The sequence below is a fragment of the Somniosus microcephalus genome, chromosome 29, assembly GCF_052327205.1.
Source record: "Somniosus microcephalus isolate GS21.2 chromosome 29, FLI_Smic_1.0, whole genome shotgun sequence".
In the NCBI taxonomy this organism is placed as follows: domain Eukaryota; kingdom Metazoa; phylum Chordata; class Chondrichthyes; order Squaliformes; family Somniosidae; genus Somniosus; species Somniosus microcephalus.
The window spans coordinates 19,920,839-19,937,767 of NC_141015.1; the positions used below are offsets into that span (position 1 = coordinate 19,920,839).

General features: G+C 43.4%; 1 protein-coding gene across 1 annotated transcript in view; it reads left to right on the forward strand.

Annotated features, from left to right (window-relative positions):
* LOC147098520 (A disintegrin and metalloproteinase with thrombospondin motifs 14-like) overlaps positions 1-16,929 on the forward strand; it is a 222,997-nt gene that overhangs the window by 194,189 nt on the left and 11,879 nt on the right. The window contains exons 16-20 of the mRNA XM_085969985.1: positions 2,172-2,337; positions 4,789-4,921; positions 5,540-5,747; positions 6,291-6,420; positions 6,940-7,059. Coding sequence (XP_085826111.1) covers positions 2,172-2,337; positions 4,789-4,921; positions 5,540-5,747; positions 6,291-6,420; positions 6,940-7,059 — 757 coding nt within the window. The remainder of the gene's footprint in view (positions 1-2,171; positions 2,338-4,788; positions 4,922-5,539; positions 5,748-6,290; positions 6,421-6,939; positions 7,060-16,929) is intronic.

Here is a 16,929-nt window from a genome sequence, read left to right on the forward strand (position 1 = left end):
TAGTCCCACTCCCTTGCTCTCTCCCTATAGCCCTGCAAGCTTTTCTTTTTCAATTCAGCCTAATAATCTGTGCAGAAGTATTAGACCATTGTCTGTAAATCACTTTGGGGTGGCCTGCTGATGTGAAAGGCGATCTATAAATCGAAGTTTGTTCTTATTAATGCCCATGGAATTACTCAATTGCTGGATTGTTAGGGCTATTTTAAGGGAAAGGAGAGCTCTGATTCATAGCTCATAGTTATGTGGTAGTATATCTTCATTTCAGTCTAGCAGTTAACATAAAAGGGAATCCAAAATCTTCTATAGGCATATAAATAGTAAACGGGTAGTAAGAGGAGGGGTGGAGTCAATTAGGGACCAAAATGGAGACCTACGCATGGAGGCAGAGGACATGGCTGAGGTACTAAATGAGTATTTTGCATCTGTCTTTACCAAGGAAGAAGATGCTGCCAAAGTCATGGTGAAAGAGGAGGTATTTGAGATACTGGATGAGATAAAAATTGATAAAGCAGAGGTACTAGAAAGGCTGGCTGTACTTAAAGTTGATAAGTCACCAGGACTGGATATGTTGCATCCTAGAAACATAGAAGATAGGAGCAGGAGTAGGCCATTCGGCCCCTCGAGCCTGCTCCGCCATTCAATGAGATCATGGCTGATCATCCAAATTCAGTACCCTGTCCCTGCCTTCTCCCCATATCCCTTGATCCCTTTAGCCTTAAGAAATATATCTAACTCCTTCTTGAATATATTTAATGAATTGGCCTCCACTGCCTTCTGTGGTAGAGAATTCCACAGGTTCACCACTCTCTGGGTGAAGAAATTCCTCCTCATCTCAGTCCTAAATGGCTTACCCCTTATCCTTAGACTGTGACCCCTGGTTCTGGACACCCTGGCCATCGGGAACATCCTTCCTGCATCTAGTCTGTCTAGTCCTGTTAGAATTTTATAAGTTTCAATGAGATCCCCTCTCATTTTTCTTATCTCCAGCGAGTATAAGCCCAATCGACCCAAACTCTCCTCATACATCATTCCTGCCATCCCAGGTATCAGTCTGGTGAATCTTCGCTGCACTCCCTCCATGGCAAGAACATCCTTCCTCAGATAAGGCGACCAAAACTGCACACAATACTCAAGGTGTGGTCTCACCAAGGCCCTGTACAACTGCAGCGAGACATCCTTGTTCCTGTACTTGAACCCTCTCACTACGAAGGCCAACATACCATTTGCCTTCTTAACCGCCTGCTGCACCTGCATGCTTACCTTCAGTGACTGGTGCACAAGGACACCCAGGTCTCGTTACACTTTCCCTTCTCCCAATCTATTGCCGTTCAGATAATAATCTGCCTTCCTGTTTTTGCCACCAAAGTGGATAACCTCGCATTTATCCTTGGAGTGGGTGCAGAAAAGATTTACAAGAATGATTCCAGGGATGAGGGACTTCAGTTATGTGGATAGACTGGAGAAGCTGGGGTTGTTCCCCTTAGAGCAGAGAAGATTGAAAGGAGATTTGATAGAGGTGTTCAAAATCATGAGGAGTCCAGACAGAGTAGATAGAGAGAAACTGTTCCCATTGGCGGAAGGGTCAAGAACCAGAAGACACAGATTTAAGGTGATTGGCAAAAGAAACAAAGATGACATGAGGAAAAAAAAATTTACGCAGCGAGTGGTTAGGATCTGGAATGCACTGCCTGAAAGGGTGGTGGAGGCAGATTCAGTTGTGGCTTTCAATAGGGAATTGGATAAGTACCTGAAGGAAAAAAATTTGCAGGGCTACGGGGAAAGGGTGGGGGAGTGGGACTAGCTGAAGTGCTCTTGCAGAGAGCCGGCACGGGCTCAATGGGCCGAATGGCCTCCCTGTGCTGTAACCATTCTATGAGTTGAAACTGCCTCCAAAGGTTTTACAACTACATTAGAATTTACAATATTTTAAGGCCAGGCTTGCGCTTATGGCACAGTTTGTAAATGGGAAAATGATACCGATTCTGAGAAAACGTGCTTTCAAGATTGGCCTATTGCCGCAACAGAAATGTTGCATGGAAAAAAATAATTACTAAAAAAAAAAGATAATTCAGGCAAAAGTCTTTTTAAGGATTCCATGCACAAAATTAAAAACACAATGTTCTGGATTTATTGGAGCTTGTTTAAATGGAAGAGAATTTCTCTTATTTCAGATTAGCCCACAACATGAAGATGCTAAATCAAATTTGATGTACAAGTATATTATTCATGAAGATCTACTTCCTGTGATCGGCAACAACAATGTACTCCTGGAAGAGACTGAAGTTTGCGAGTGGGCTTTAAAGAGTTGGTCCCAGTGTTCGAAAGCCTGTGGCGGAGGTCTGTTGTCAATGACCTGGGTAACACCACTATACTGCATGTGCATTAAAACACTGCACCTCATTCCACTTAACCACAAGCAGGGTTTTCCATTTAAGAAAAAAATCGCAGCCCATTGGAATTTTCCACATTGAGGTTTTATGCCAGTTAGGAGTAAGAAGACAAGCAGAACCTTTTCACCCAAAGAGCAGCAAAGTTATGAAATAAGTTACCAGTGAAGGTATTTGAAGCCGACAGTATAAATGGATTTGAGAGACAATTACGGTGCATTAATATTACAACTTCAGTGGGCCAGAAATTCGGGTCGGAGGCTAGGCTTCCCGCGGGCGCAAGCCCCCGACCTGCACTTACATAGCGCGCGCCTTCTGTTGTGCTGTGGGGCCACGTGGGATTCCGATCCTGGGCCTCCTCCAGCTGACCTGTCAAATCTATGAATAGAGATCGGCCCCAAAACCTAAGTAAAACTTTTAAAAATCACATTTTTAAAATAACTATAAATTACATAAATTAACTATTTTAAACAAAAATTTAAATTTTTGAAAAAATTAAAGTCTTTAACAGGGCTAAAAATAAACTTACATTTCTTTAAAGTATTTTAAAATGATAAACCTGTGGAAAAAATATTTTAATTTTACTTAATTAACCTCTTACCTTCGCAGCTGCTAGGGACTTACCCGCACGGAGAAATCTGTTTTCGGAAGTTCCAGGCGTACGTGCTGCCTCTCTAGCACACACGTTTGACCTGTGAATCCCTTCCTTCAAGGGAACGGAAGTTCCGGTTTCCAGCACATGCGCAGTGCATGCACGAAACCGGCACTTTCGTTGGCCCTACACGTGAGTACACAGCACGTACTCACCCGTGCGGACCCAAATTTCTGGCCCAGTGTCAGTGCTAAGGCTGTGCAAATCCAGAGTTTAGGGACTGATCTGACTTTGACACAAAGTGAGAGACTCCCTGGTATGAAATGAAACTGCTTTGCACTGTTGCTGCAGTTGTGTAAATGTAGCCTTGGCTGTAATTTTGGAGAGAAATGAATTGAGAGATACGGTGAGAAGACAAGTAGGTAGGATTGATCAATCAAAAAGGGGACTGGCTGCTTGGACCCAATCTTGTTCCTAAAGAATTATTTACTGGCCCACTGTTGATCCCAAAATTTGTACAAATGAATAAATGACTTCAGGTTTTCTCAAGAGTAACCTATAAACCAAATAACTTCAATATTTGATGGTTGAAAGATACTTTGAGCAAAATCCACTGTGCTGTTATGATAAAGTATGCCAATACACCTGTTTGCTCTTTTGCCTAAAATAAGTATTTACAGGAAACTTTTTTTTATCCGGCACCGACGGGACCAACGTGGTGCCGGTTCATCAAAAATTCCGGATAACCGAACGCTATAGTAAAAGATACGGAGAGCTGAGAGCTCCGTATAAAGCAACAAACCCTGTTGCTTAGCAACAAGTGCAGAACAATGGCCTCAAGTTCCAAGCGTCTCTGTAGCTTAGCAACAGCTGCAGCCACACCCTTGCACAGCACCAGATGGAGGAAGGCAAGTACAATATGAAGTAAAACCTACTCCTGAATTTTGCCGGTTAACCGAGATTTCCGGTTATTTAGGTGCCGGTAAATCGAAAGTTTCCTGTAGCATAGTCTGAGACAATTGCTACATGATTATTGTTCAATTATTAATAAGAGAAAGTTGGGACTGAACTTTGCAGTGATGTTGTACAAAGATAAGCATCCAGTCTATGGAAGGAAGCCATCTCAACTCAACCTTGTGGCATCTAGGCAAGGACAGCCCATCAGATGCATCATCCAAATAGGACTGAGCAGGAGATTCAGTCTGGAAGGACTCTGCTTTTGGTCTGTTGCAACTGACTGGGAGATATTTTGACTTTTTTAAAAAAACTCAAGTATTTTGAGAATACTTTTCTCCCAAATGTAATGTAAAAATTAAGAACTTGAAAGTTTTTCTCCATTATACTTACAAAAATTGAGACTTCCCACAGAAGGTCTTTGCCTAGGGTGAGCAGAATCCCACCACAATACACACACACGGTTAGATTTTACAAATTAGTGCTCCTCAGCACGGAGCTTTGTGTATTGAGAGTGCATCTGGGAGCCGAGGTCAGTGCGCCTGCATGATTTTCTGCATTAAAAAAAAATGGAAGAATGGAAAATGATGCAGGTGCGCTGCATTGTGCCGAGCCCCGTGCCTGCATTCCTGTCCCGCAAAGGCAGCACTAATTCACAAAATCTACCCGTAGTTATCCAGTTCAAAAGGGACCCTGAATTTTATGCCATCTTGTGATGGTATATTTTATAGTACAGAGCTTTCAAAGTACAGAGCATATAAACACAACTCCAAATCCAGGTTTTAGTATTCTCTTACAGATTATTTTGCCAGATATTATTACAAGAGTATACTAACATTGTAACTATATTTTCAGGCATACAATACACCAAATATGGATGTAGACGAAAAAGTGACAGCAAAATGGTGCATAGGAATTACTGTGATAACAACAAGAAACCAAAGCCTATAAGGAGACGTTGCAATCTTCACAAGTGCACACAGCCATCGTAAGCACAAAGTTACTGCTTTTCTATTTAGAACTAACTGGAAGATTGCAAAGTTTCAAACAGATTCTGTAAATAGTCTCAGAATGGTATCTGTAGAGGACAACCCGCATTGAAGTACTGTAGATTGAAATCAAAATGCCACTTTTGCCTCTACATGTGTTACAGTCAGGCCAGTGGCGAAGGAGCTTTGTGCACATGGTTAGAATCAGTTGCAGAGCTCTGCTCCAATACAATAGCAAAATACTGCAGATGCTGGAAATCTGAAATAACAGAAAATGCTGGAAACACTCAGCAGGTCAGGCAGCACCCGTGGAGAGAGAAACAGAGTTAACGTTTCAGGTCTGTGTGCGATTTATTTTCAGTGTTACAAGAATACGAGTAGAAGCGTCGAGGATTAAAATACAGTTCTGACAGAGGGCCTACATGCAAAATGTTAACCTCTCATTTTTCTGTACAACCTGCTATGTGCTTCCAGCAATTTTCATTTCTATCTAAAAGAAATACACGGTTGTTTATTCTAAATAATACTATACCCACCAATTCACAGGAAGCAAGTTCTGTTAATGTTGGTTTTTAATGTTGAACATTGCTTTCATGTTTAATTCCATTCTGTTGTAGATGGTTAACGGAGGAATGGGAATCTTGTAGTAAAACTTGTGGAAAAGTAGGATACCAAACAAGAGTTGTACAGTGTGTCCAGTCTCTCAACGAGGGTGCCAATAGAACAGTGCATACCAAGTACTGTGCTGGAGACCGTCCCGAGAATCGGAGGCCATGTAACCGTACACCATGTCCAGCACACTGGCGGATGGGAGCTTGGTCTCAGGTACACAAAACTCACAGAACTTATTTCTTCAAACTATTCGAAACTAGTCAAGATGTTTTCACTTGTGGGTCAGGCCAAAACTAGAGAGCATAAATGTAAGATAGCTACTAAGAAATCCAATAAGAAATTCAGGAGAAACTTCTTTACCCAGAGAGTGGTTAGAATTTGGAACTTGGTACCACATGGAGTAGTTGAGGCAAATAGCATAGATACATTTAAGAGGAAACAAGATAAGTAGATAAGGGAGAAAGGAATAGAAGGATATGCTGATAGGTTAGATAAACTAGGATGGGAGGAGGCTCGTGTGGCGCATAAACACCAGCATAGACCAAATGGCCTGTTTCTGCACTGTGAATTCTATGTAATGACCAATGCATCAACACACAAGCTATAAAAAAAAATTTCATTCGTACTGTGATCATCGTATTCAGAGAACATGATCTTGAGGAATGGTGAATTTTGTGTATTTGCAATTCCCGTTGCCAGATTTACATGTGCCAGAACATCACTCTTGTTTCTCTGCCCTTGATTTTCTTGACCCAGTGCTCTGTGACCTGTGGAGAAGGTATCCAGCAACGGCAGGTGGTGTGCCGAAGCAGTGATAACAGCATCAGTCATTGCAAGGGTGAAAAGCCCGAGACCGTACAAGTATGCAAAGTGGTACAGTGCAATGGTAAGGACGTAGCCACGTGTGAGTGTGTTGGCCTCAGTTCATTGTGTTCTCTGACTGTGTCGCGGTAATCAGTGTTGTTCAGATTGTTACACTCAGCACAAACTAACTGAATTATGTGGAATGCATTTACAGAAGCAGCAATTTTTAAATAACACTTTTTAATGTTGGTTTCTTTTGAAATACATAGTTACATGCAGGTAGATTTTAGGAATTAGTGCTCCCAAAGCAGATCTTTTCGGTGATGGGAGTGCATATTGGGAATTCCGATGCAACGGTCAGCGTGCCATGCATATACTTTTCTGTCCATTAAAATCAATGGGCAGAAAATTGTACAGGGCACGGTGATCTTCGCACCCGAGTTCCCAATATGCGTTCCTACTGGGTGATGCTCTGTCCCGGGAGTGCTAATTTGGAAAATTTAACTCTTGTTTTTTATGCAACTGTTTTTGTAATTTTATGGCTTTGCATTATAGGATGAAAAGTAAAATAAAATGTTAACTTTCTCAAAACTCTTTTTAGCTCATTTAGGAAAGTCCTCGGTTTTTACTCCAAGCACGGATACCATTGATCAGGTGACTCCACAAGGCCACTGGGTGTCGCAGCTCGTTCCAGAGAAGCCTGTTCATAAAATTTCAACAAGTAATTTTCACTTTACCAGCTATTCCGTGTACCAATAATGTTTGAATATTGGGGTAGATTTTATGAATTAACCTTCCTGGATTTGCACGTCAGAATACGAATCGCAATATTGGATGTGGAGGTTAGCGGCCTCGTTTTTGTGGCCAGCCAAGTCTTCCATCTGTTGAAATTAACGGACAGAAAATTTACCATTAGCTGTGGAGCGCAAATTCTGAAAATCTACCCATGAATCTGTGAATGCAGTAATGAAAGTATTTGGAGCCAATGGTGGTAGCTGTTCAGGCTTTTTTTTTTAAAAAGGGGGGCTGGTTATCTCCTTTTAGACATAGAGCTGTAGAGTTTCCACTCGAACCACTGATCAGGGAGTGTGTTGTTAGCACCATTCTGACCATTAATGTGTGATTTTGCTACATCAGATTTGTGTGGACACGTTATCGACCCATATTGGGTCTGGTATTGGGAGTTTGTAAGGAAGGGTAAGTGGGAATTTGCATTTAAACAGTCCATAAAGGCATAATGGGTAAATTTAAAGGGATACAGCCACTTAAAGGTAAGTTACTCCTAAGGGGATCAAATTTTGATAGCTTTTATATCGGTGGCGAATATTTTTAATGCATATTTCAGTGTTGGCATAACAATAATGGCTGGCACAATAAATGTAGAGATGGGAAACCAAGACTGTGGCTAAGTGATGTACAACATCCCAACCTCCTTTTTGATGGCTATTAAGAGGAGATGATGTGAATGGATTGGTAATGCGAAAGGGGTCCCGCTTTCTATTTCAGAGCCCCTTCCCCATAAGACAGTATTGCTGTTTACCTTTAAGGAGTCAAAAGAAAAAGGGCTTGAAGGTGTAATTGTGCAACGGTCAGTGCCAGCCCTATGGTATATGTTTAGCTGCAAATATCCTTGTAGCAAATGACACAGCTCTGCAGCTGGAGTCAGTTCTGCATGGTCATTGCCAGGTGTGTTTGCCTGTAAATGCAGGTGGGAGAGTATTGGCAGGAGGGCACAGTTCTGCCACTGGTGCACCCTAACCTGCCTGGCATCCTTCCAATGCTTCTCTTCTTCCTCCGAAAAACATAAGTAAAGGGAGATTCCCATTTTCCCAATAGCGTGGATGAACTAAAACAAATGTCAGTGCCAAAACACTTTGTACTAGGTGGAAACTGGAAAGAAACAGAGAAAAGGTCCAGAAATTGTCTCAAAATGCTGCTGCAAAGCTTGCTCGCTAATTGCATTTCCTAGCAGCCCTGAACACCCATTTTATATGGATAGGTGGATGATAAGTTCTATACCAGTGTAAATGCTGGGAAATTGTATAAATATCTTTTTTATTCATTCATGGGATGTGGGCGTCGCTGGCAAAACCTGCATTTATTGCCCACTCCTAATTGCCCTTGAGAAGGTGGTGGTGAGCCGCCGCCTTGAAACGCTGCAGTCTGTATGATGTAGGTACTCCCATTCCGCAATGCTGTTAGGGAGGGAGTTCCAGGATTTTGACCTGGTGACGATGAAGGAACGACAATGTATTTCCAAGTCAGGATGTTCCTGTGCGCATGCTGTCCTTCTAGGTGGTAGAGGTCCTTCTAGGTGGTAGAGGTCATGGGTTTGAGAGGTGCTGTCGAAGAAGGCTTGGCGAGTTGCTGCAGTGCATCTTGTAGATGGTACACACTGCAGCCACGGTACGCCGGTGGTGGAGGGAGTGAATGTTTAAGGTGGTGGATGGGGTGCCAATCAAGCGGGCTGCTTTGTCCTGGATGGTGTCAAGCTTTTTGAGTGTTGTTGGAGCTACACTCATCCAGGCAAGTGGAGAGTATTCCATCACGCTCCTAACTTGTGCCTTGTAGATGGTGGAAAGGCTTTGGGAAAGTCAGGAGGTGAGTCACTCGTCGCAGAATACACCGCCTCTGACCTGCTCGTGCAACCACAGTATTTATGTGGTTGGTCCAGTTAAGTTTCTGGTCAATGGTGGCCAGATGTTGATGGTGAGGGATTCAACAATGGTAATGCCATTGAATGGGAGGTGGTTAGACTTTCTTTTGTTGGAGGTGGTCATTGCTTGGCATTCGTGTGGCGCAAATGTTACTTGCCACTTATTAGCCCATGCCTGAATGTTGTCTAGGTGTTGCTGCATGCAGGTATGGACTGCTTCATTATCTGATGAGTTGCAAATGGAACTGAACAGTGTGCAATCATCAGTGAGCATCCCCACTTCTGATCTTTAACTTCTGGACCTCTTTTTTTTATACAATTAACTACAAACTGGTGGGCACATCTGGCACCACATAATTGGTGCCTGAAGGTTATGCTAGAACTGTATAAAATACTAGGTAGGCCACAGCTAGAGTACTGCATACAGTTCTGGTCACAACATTACAGAAAACATGTGATTGTACTAGAGAGGGTACAGAGGAGATTTACGAGGATGTTGCCAGGACTGGAGAATTTTAGCTATGAGGAAAGATTGGATAGGCTGGGTTTGTTTTCTTTGGAACAGAGGAGGCTGAGCGAAGACTGAATTGAGGTGTATAAAATTGAGTGGCCTAGATGGGGTGGATAGGAAGGACTTACTTCCTTTAGCAGAGAGGTCAATAACCAGGGGACATAGATTTAAAGTAATTGGTAGAGGGATTAGAGGGAGTTGAGGAAGACCTTTTTCACCCAGAGGGTGGTGTGAGTTTGGAACTCACTGACTTAAAGGGTGGTAGAGGCAGAAACCCTCATCGTATTTAAAAAGTACTTGGATAGGCGCATAAAGTGCCGTAACCTACAGGGCTACAGACCAAGAGCTGGAAAGTGGGATTAGGCGGGAGCGCTCTTTTTCGGACAGCACTGATATGATGGGCCGAATGGCCTCCTTCTGTGTTGTAAATTTCTATGATATCTAATTGGAGAAAGCGCTACAGGAAACTTTCGATTTACCGGCACCTAAATAACCGGAAATCTCGGTTAACCGGCAAAATTCAGGAGTAGGTTCAGGTAACTTTTATTACTTGCCTTCCTCCATTTGTTGCTGTGCAAGGGTGTGGCTGCAGCTGTTGCTAAGCTACAGAGACGCTTGCAACTTGTGGCCATTGTTCTGAAGCAACAGGGTTTGTTGCTTTATATGGAGCTCTCAGCTCCGTATCTTTTACTATAGCTTTCGGTTATCCGGAATTTTTGATGAACCGGCACCACGTCGGTCCCGTCCGTGCCGGATAAAAAAAAGTTTCCTGTAAATGGGTGAAAATCTCTTGTAAAGGATCTCTGCTGATTTTTCTGATCAATTGTGTCAAGTTATGTCTGTTAAGTGGGCATAACCAATGTTCCCTCCAATTTTTTTTTGTACCGAGTGGGCCACAAACTCCTTTGAGCACGACCTCTTCATCCATGAACAAATTTTACTACAACAACTACAGCTACAACAAGTTTTACAACAACCACTTAAAAGCATATATGTAGTAATGCCATATTGCCACCCCACCATCTCAAATAATGAGACAATTAGACAAGATTCTATGCAAGTTTAACATAACTTCTCTGCTTTTGAAATGAACCCCAGTGCATTATTTGCACTTTTATGGCTTTTTTAACCTGCATTGCTACTTTTAATGATTTGTGAATCTATACCTCTAGATCCCTTTGCAGCTCTACCCCATTTAGACTCTTATTTTCCAAGGAGTGGGTCGCCTCCTTATTCCTCCTACCAAAATGCACCACCTCACACTTATCTATTATCGAAATTAATTTGTCATTTACATGCCCATTCTGCAAGTTTGTTTATGGTAGAATTAATTAAAAGCTTTTAGTTTGTCATGTACAAATTCTATTTTTTTTAAAATACTCGTCAGGAATGACTGGGATATAAAAGAACTGCATAATAATGCATTAACACTTCAGAAACGTCACTCAGTTACACGGTTATGTATTGACAAACAATCCAAAAGCCCATGGTGAGCTGAAAGAGGCATATCTATTTGTATTAATTTTAAAGTTTTCAACTTATTAGCCCATCCCTCATGTCACTATAGAAATGGCTGCAGAAGCAGCGGCTTTCCTATGGCGCTGACATGCTGTACGTCCACATAAGTAATTAGAATATTAATCACAATGCAACCAGACAACCAACAAATATAAAGGGCTGCAGTTCTTTAGTTCACAGTATTAAAAAGAATTGAACAAAAATGGGTATCCGTATTTTCAACTTCAATCACTTCCACTTCTTGAACCAGCACACCCCTCATGTAACATGTCAGAAACACAGCACAAGTGCAGAAAAACACATAAAATTTGCATCCCCGAATTAAAAGCAAAAAGCAGGAAAAGCTATGATTTAACAGAAATAAACATTCATCTTTCTTCCTGGACAGGAGAACCAATCAGATTGACTTGGAAACTAATATGCTGATGTAAAGATGTTAATTTACGAATGTCGCTTCTAATGTTTTTCTCTCAAGTATTCTCCACAATATTAATCCCTGTTCTTATCACAAAGTGTTGAATTGTTTTAGGTACTTCACAATTAAATAGTGAGAAACAAACTTCATTGTACTCTCAATTTTTAATCTCCCATTTCAAACATTTATTCCAAATCGAAATTGTACATTAGCAGCTTAATCAAAGTATTTTTTGTGTCTTTCTCAATAAACAAATAGTGTAATCTTCTGAAATAGCTTCTTGCAATTTTTATACATCATTACATAACTCTTGTTTCTATTAACACTCCACTAAACTTTTAAGAGGAGATCTAGATTTACATTATTCCTGGGACTTGTTCGGACTATAGAACGACAGACAAAATTAAATGGTTTGTGTTTTTCCACTTTTTTGGTTCTCTTCCTAAACGTCTTACTTTTTATTGACTTTAAAAAAAATTTTAAAAAATGAATATGTAACTCTTACAAATCCTCCCCTGCCCACCCCGTCCTCAACAGCATGGTTGCATGTTTGTATAAAGATACTCACTTCAGTCGATCGTTCAAAATCAAACATTGAGAAATTACAATTTTAAAATGTTTTAAGCAATTCAGAGCCTCTTTAAAAGTGTTTGGACTTCAAGACCTGGTTGAAACTTGTTTAGATGAGGGAAAAATTGATTTTTGCTTGTTTCTTCCAAAATCATATTCGAAACTTAGGGGGAAAAAGTGTGTTTATCACTCATTTTTTGTGAAAAGTTCATTAAAAATCTTTAAATTCTTTCAAGCCTCATTGCAGCTTTGACAGAAGAAGTTGCTCCAAAGTTTTCTTACCCTCTTCAATGCTGTCATTAAACATACAACAAAAAATAATAAAATAAACGCTCATTCCAAACTGAGCTCAAATAAGAAAGTGAATAAAGTGGTTAAACTTCCTAAGACGATGGTAAGGTTATCTATCACCAGCCTTGGCGATGAGTTGGGATTAGTTTTGGAGAAGTTGTTTCCTCTCTTTCTGCTGCCGTTCCCTCCGTCTCTTACAGACTCTGAGGCACAAACGGGGACACAAACTTTTTCCCCTCTCTCATAACATGATTTAAATAACCCTGATAAACTCTTTCAAAAAGGGGACAACACCTGGCAACATTTAACTGGAACTTACCACAGGACATTCAAAATCACTTTCCCATATTTTTTTCTGGCTTTAAACAATTTTCCGAATTAAAAAAATGTCACCGGGCCTAAAAATTGTTTGCTTTAGCCTCCTTCCAGCGGCCATTGTGCATGTGCGGCCGCTGCTCAGTCCCCAGGAACGGACTACACGTGCTGGGAGTGAACCCTCTTCCTCTTCCTCTTTTTCTCCCTCTGTCCCTGTCTCCCTCTGTCCCTGTCTCTCATGCTCTCGCTCTCTCCCTCTGCCCCAGTCTCTCGCTCACTCTCCCCTCTGCCCCAGTCTCTCTCTCCCCTCTGCCCCAGTCTCTCTCTCTCTCTCCCTGTGCCCCAGTCTGTCTGTCTGTCTCTGTTTATGTCTCTCTCTGCAAAGAACATCAGTGCAAAAGGAGAAGCAGAGAATCAGTGTCGGTTCAGGAGAGAGCTTTCCTCCCAGTCTTTTTGAACATTTGGAGGGAAAAATTCGGTCGCTGCTTTTAGCGCCCAGAAAAAGTTAGCACCCCCGCGCCCGAAATTCATTAGTAGCGCCCGGGCACTACCAGTGAATATCGTGGCACAATGCACCGCAGCGTCATGTGCTGCGGTGCGACGCGGTACTGCAGGCCTTCCTCCCCTTATTAAAGGGGCGGGGCCTAGCGCAGCGTGACCTGGGGCCCAGCTGGGCCAACAGGGATCGGAGGCCGGCAGAAAAACCAAGTACTCGAGGAGAGGCCGGGGACTGCAAAGGAGACAGGTGCTGGCATGCGGCCAGCAACAAAAATAGCCGCCCGGCATGTCCCCTTTAAATATCGCCGTCCTGGCCATAGGGCATAGCCTCCGGAGGTAAGTCAGTGGGCGCTACTGATGTTCACGACTGGGGCGCTGCGCACAGCAACGACCTCCCGCTGAATTTTGCGGAAGGCGATAGCAGCGCCGCACCCAGGCGCTAGTTGCTTTGTGTCCAGTTAGCGCCATCTTAGGGCACTAACGGGGGGCGCAAAGCAACCAAATTTTGCCCCCTTGTAATCCAGTCATTGTTGAAAAATGAGCAGAATTCTTTCCCTCTTGGGGTGAAAAGCCTCTCGACAATGCTTTCCCTTTTGTGCACTTGTGATAATGAAGGTGCTCATATCAGACACCAGCCCCACTAACCTGTTCAGAATTAATTGAATGCCCTTAGTGTCCCAGCTCAGTGTAATCCTGAGCAATAACTGCCTACAGGATTTAGGAGAGACGATTAAATGAGGCCCTGACAGTGGATGTTAGATTTTTTTTTAACCACTATTGTAAGTAGCGCAGGGAATCTCTGCCCCACCCCCTCCCAGTCTCTCTCACTCTCTCTCTTCCCCAGTCTCTCTCTGCCCCCCCCAGTCAATTCAATTCAATTCAAATTGCTTTATTGGCATGACAAGATACATCTTATGTTGCCAAAGCACAGAAATACATGTATGATTGACCACATAAACACCGATCTAGACATACAGTGTATAGACAAGTATACCCATGTATACATAGCTATATGCATATAATCTTTTCTCAGATTTAATGTGTCACTGGTTGTCCCTCTGCTTGTGGCAAGCTGTAACATAGTTTGCCGCTATAGTTACACATTTTCTCTGCTCCCCCAATAGATATGGGAGTTTTTGGAGGTCATTCAAATTTTTGAATTCAGGGCATATTTTTGTGAATTTTGGGTAGAAATTCTCCCTCATGTCCTGATAGTTTCCCCAAGTTGTGAGGAAGTGCATCTCTGTCTCCACCACTCCCTGACTGCAGTGAGAGCATATCCTGTCCTCTCTTGGCAGCCGGGTCTGCCTGTGTCTGCCTTTTTCAATGGCCAGGCTATGTTTACTAAGTCTGTACATTGTCAAGGTTTTTCTCAGTTTGCTATCCTTTACCATGGTCAGGTATTCAGCCATGGTGTATTGTCTGTTGAGGGCCAAATAGCAATCGAGTTTGTTTTGGGTTTTTGTCGTTTCTGTCCAATAGGTCAAGTATTTTTCCTTTTGTTTAGTGATAATTGTGTTGGGTTGAATTCTCTGTGCTAGGGTGTCACTGTCCTGGGGCTGGTTATTATTATTAGTGTTGGTAGTTACTTCACTGAGTCCCAGGACTAGTTGACTGAGGGGACTCTTCTCTATGATCATCTCTTGGCATTTCAAGGCATCGTAATGATAGCAGTGGGGGTTGCTCATTTTTAGGTGTTTCCAAAATTTGATGGCTTGTTTTTGGATATTAATTAGTAGTGGATATTGGCCTAGTTCTGCCCTGCATGCATTGTTTGTGGTTTTCCTCTGAGTCCGGAGGATACTTTTACAGAATTCTGCATGCAGGATTTCAATTGGGTGTTTGTCCCATTTTGCGAATTCTTGTTGTGTTAGCGGACCCCACACCTCATTGCCATAGAGTGCAATTGGTTCAATTACTGATTTAAAAATTTTGAGCCAAATGACAATTGGAATTTCTATTTGGGTTGTCTTCTTGATGGCATAGAAAGCCCTTCTTACTTTCTCTTTCAGTTCATTTACAGCCAAATGAAAGTTTCCCGTAGAACTGATTTTTAGGCCTAGGTATGTGTAATTTGTAGTTTGTTCGATTTTAGTTGCTCTTATTGTGAAGTTTATTCTGGGTCCCTGATGTCTGGATCTTTGCTGGAACACCCGAACTTTGTTTTTTTTGGGGGTTTATTGTCAGGGCCCAGGTCTGACAGAACGACTCTAGCAGATCCAGGTTCCGCTGTAGTCCCTCCTCAGTTGGTGAGAGCAGAACCAGGTCATCTGCATAGAGGAGGAATTTAACCTTGGAGTCATATAGGGCGAGGCCAGGTGCTGTAGATTGTTCAAGTAGTTTTGCCAATTCATTTATGTAAATATTAAAGAGTGTCGGTGAGATAGGCGAGCCCTGCGCCACTCCACGCCCCTGTGAGAAATATTTTGTTTGTCTCCAATTTTAACTGCATTTATTGTTTGTATACATTGATTTAATTACATCATATGTTTTTCCCCCTACCCCACTTTCAATAAGTTTCAAGAATAGACCGTCGTGCCAAATAGAATCGAAAGCCTTCTGGAAATGTATAAAGCAGGCAAAAATTTTGCTTTTGTTTTGGTGAACATGTTTGTCAATTAGGGTGTGTAGGGTGAAAATATGGTCCGATGTTCTATAATTTGGTAAGAATCCTATTTGGCTTTTATTCAAGATATCGTGCTCCTCAAGGAAATTTATAAGTCTTTGGTTTATGATACGACAGAATATCTTCCCCAGGTTACTGTTCACACAGATGCCTCGATAGTTATTTGGGTCAACTTTGTCTCCACTTTTGTATATGGGCGTTATGAGTCCTTTGTTCCAGATCTCTCTCTGCCCCCCCAGTCTCTCTCTGCCCCCCCAGTCTCTCTCTGCCCCCCCCCCAGTCTCTCTCTGCCCCCCCCCAGTCTCTCTCTGCCCCCCCCAGTCTCTCTCTGCCCCCCCCCCAGTCTCTCTCTGCCCCCCCCCAGTCTCTCTCTGCCCCCCCAGTCTCTCTCTGCCCCCCCCAGTCTCTCTCTGCCCCCCCAGTCTCTCTCTGCCCCCCCCAGTCTCTCTCTGCCCCCCCCAGTCTCTCTCTGCCCCCCCCAGTCTCTCTCTGCCCCCCCCAGTCTCTCTCTGCCCCCCCCAGTCTCTCTCTGCCCCCCCCAGTCTCTCTCTGCCCCCCCCAGTCAATTCAATTCAATTCAATTCAAATCGCTTTATTGGCATGACAAGTTACATCTTATGTTGCCAAAGCATCGGAAAACATTCATGTTTGTTCACAAAAATACAGATCTATCCATACAGTGTATAAACAGATATATCCCTGAGTGTATAAATATACTTTCATATAATTTATACTAGCTGGGGAGCCCCGCGTTGCGAGGGCAATTTTGGGGCGCTTGGTCTCCCTGCCCCTGTGTGTGTCCCCTCTCCCTGTCATGTCCTCTCCCTGTCCTATCCCTCCCTCCCCTCCCCCTCCTCTCCCTCCCCTCCCCTGTCTCCCTCCCTCCCTCCCCTCGCCCACCCCCGCTCCCCTACTCCTCTCTGTCCCTCTCTCCGGCCCCTCCCCCTGCCTAGCGCCTGAGGTCCGGAGCGGAGGTCCCCCGCGTATGGCGCGGCTGGTGGGCGGGCGGGCGGCGCATGCGCGGTCAGTGGGCAATTTTGGGGCGCTTGGTCTCCCTGCCCCTGTGTGTCCCCCCTCTCCCTGTCATGTCCTCTCCCTGTCCTATCCCCCCCCTCCCCTCCCCTCCTCTCCCTCCCCTCCCCTCCCCCACTCCCCTCTGTCCCTCTCTCCGGCCCCTCCCCCTGCCTAGCG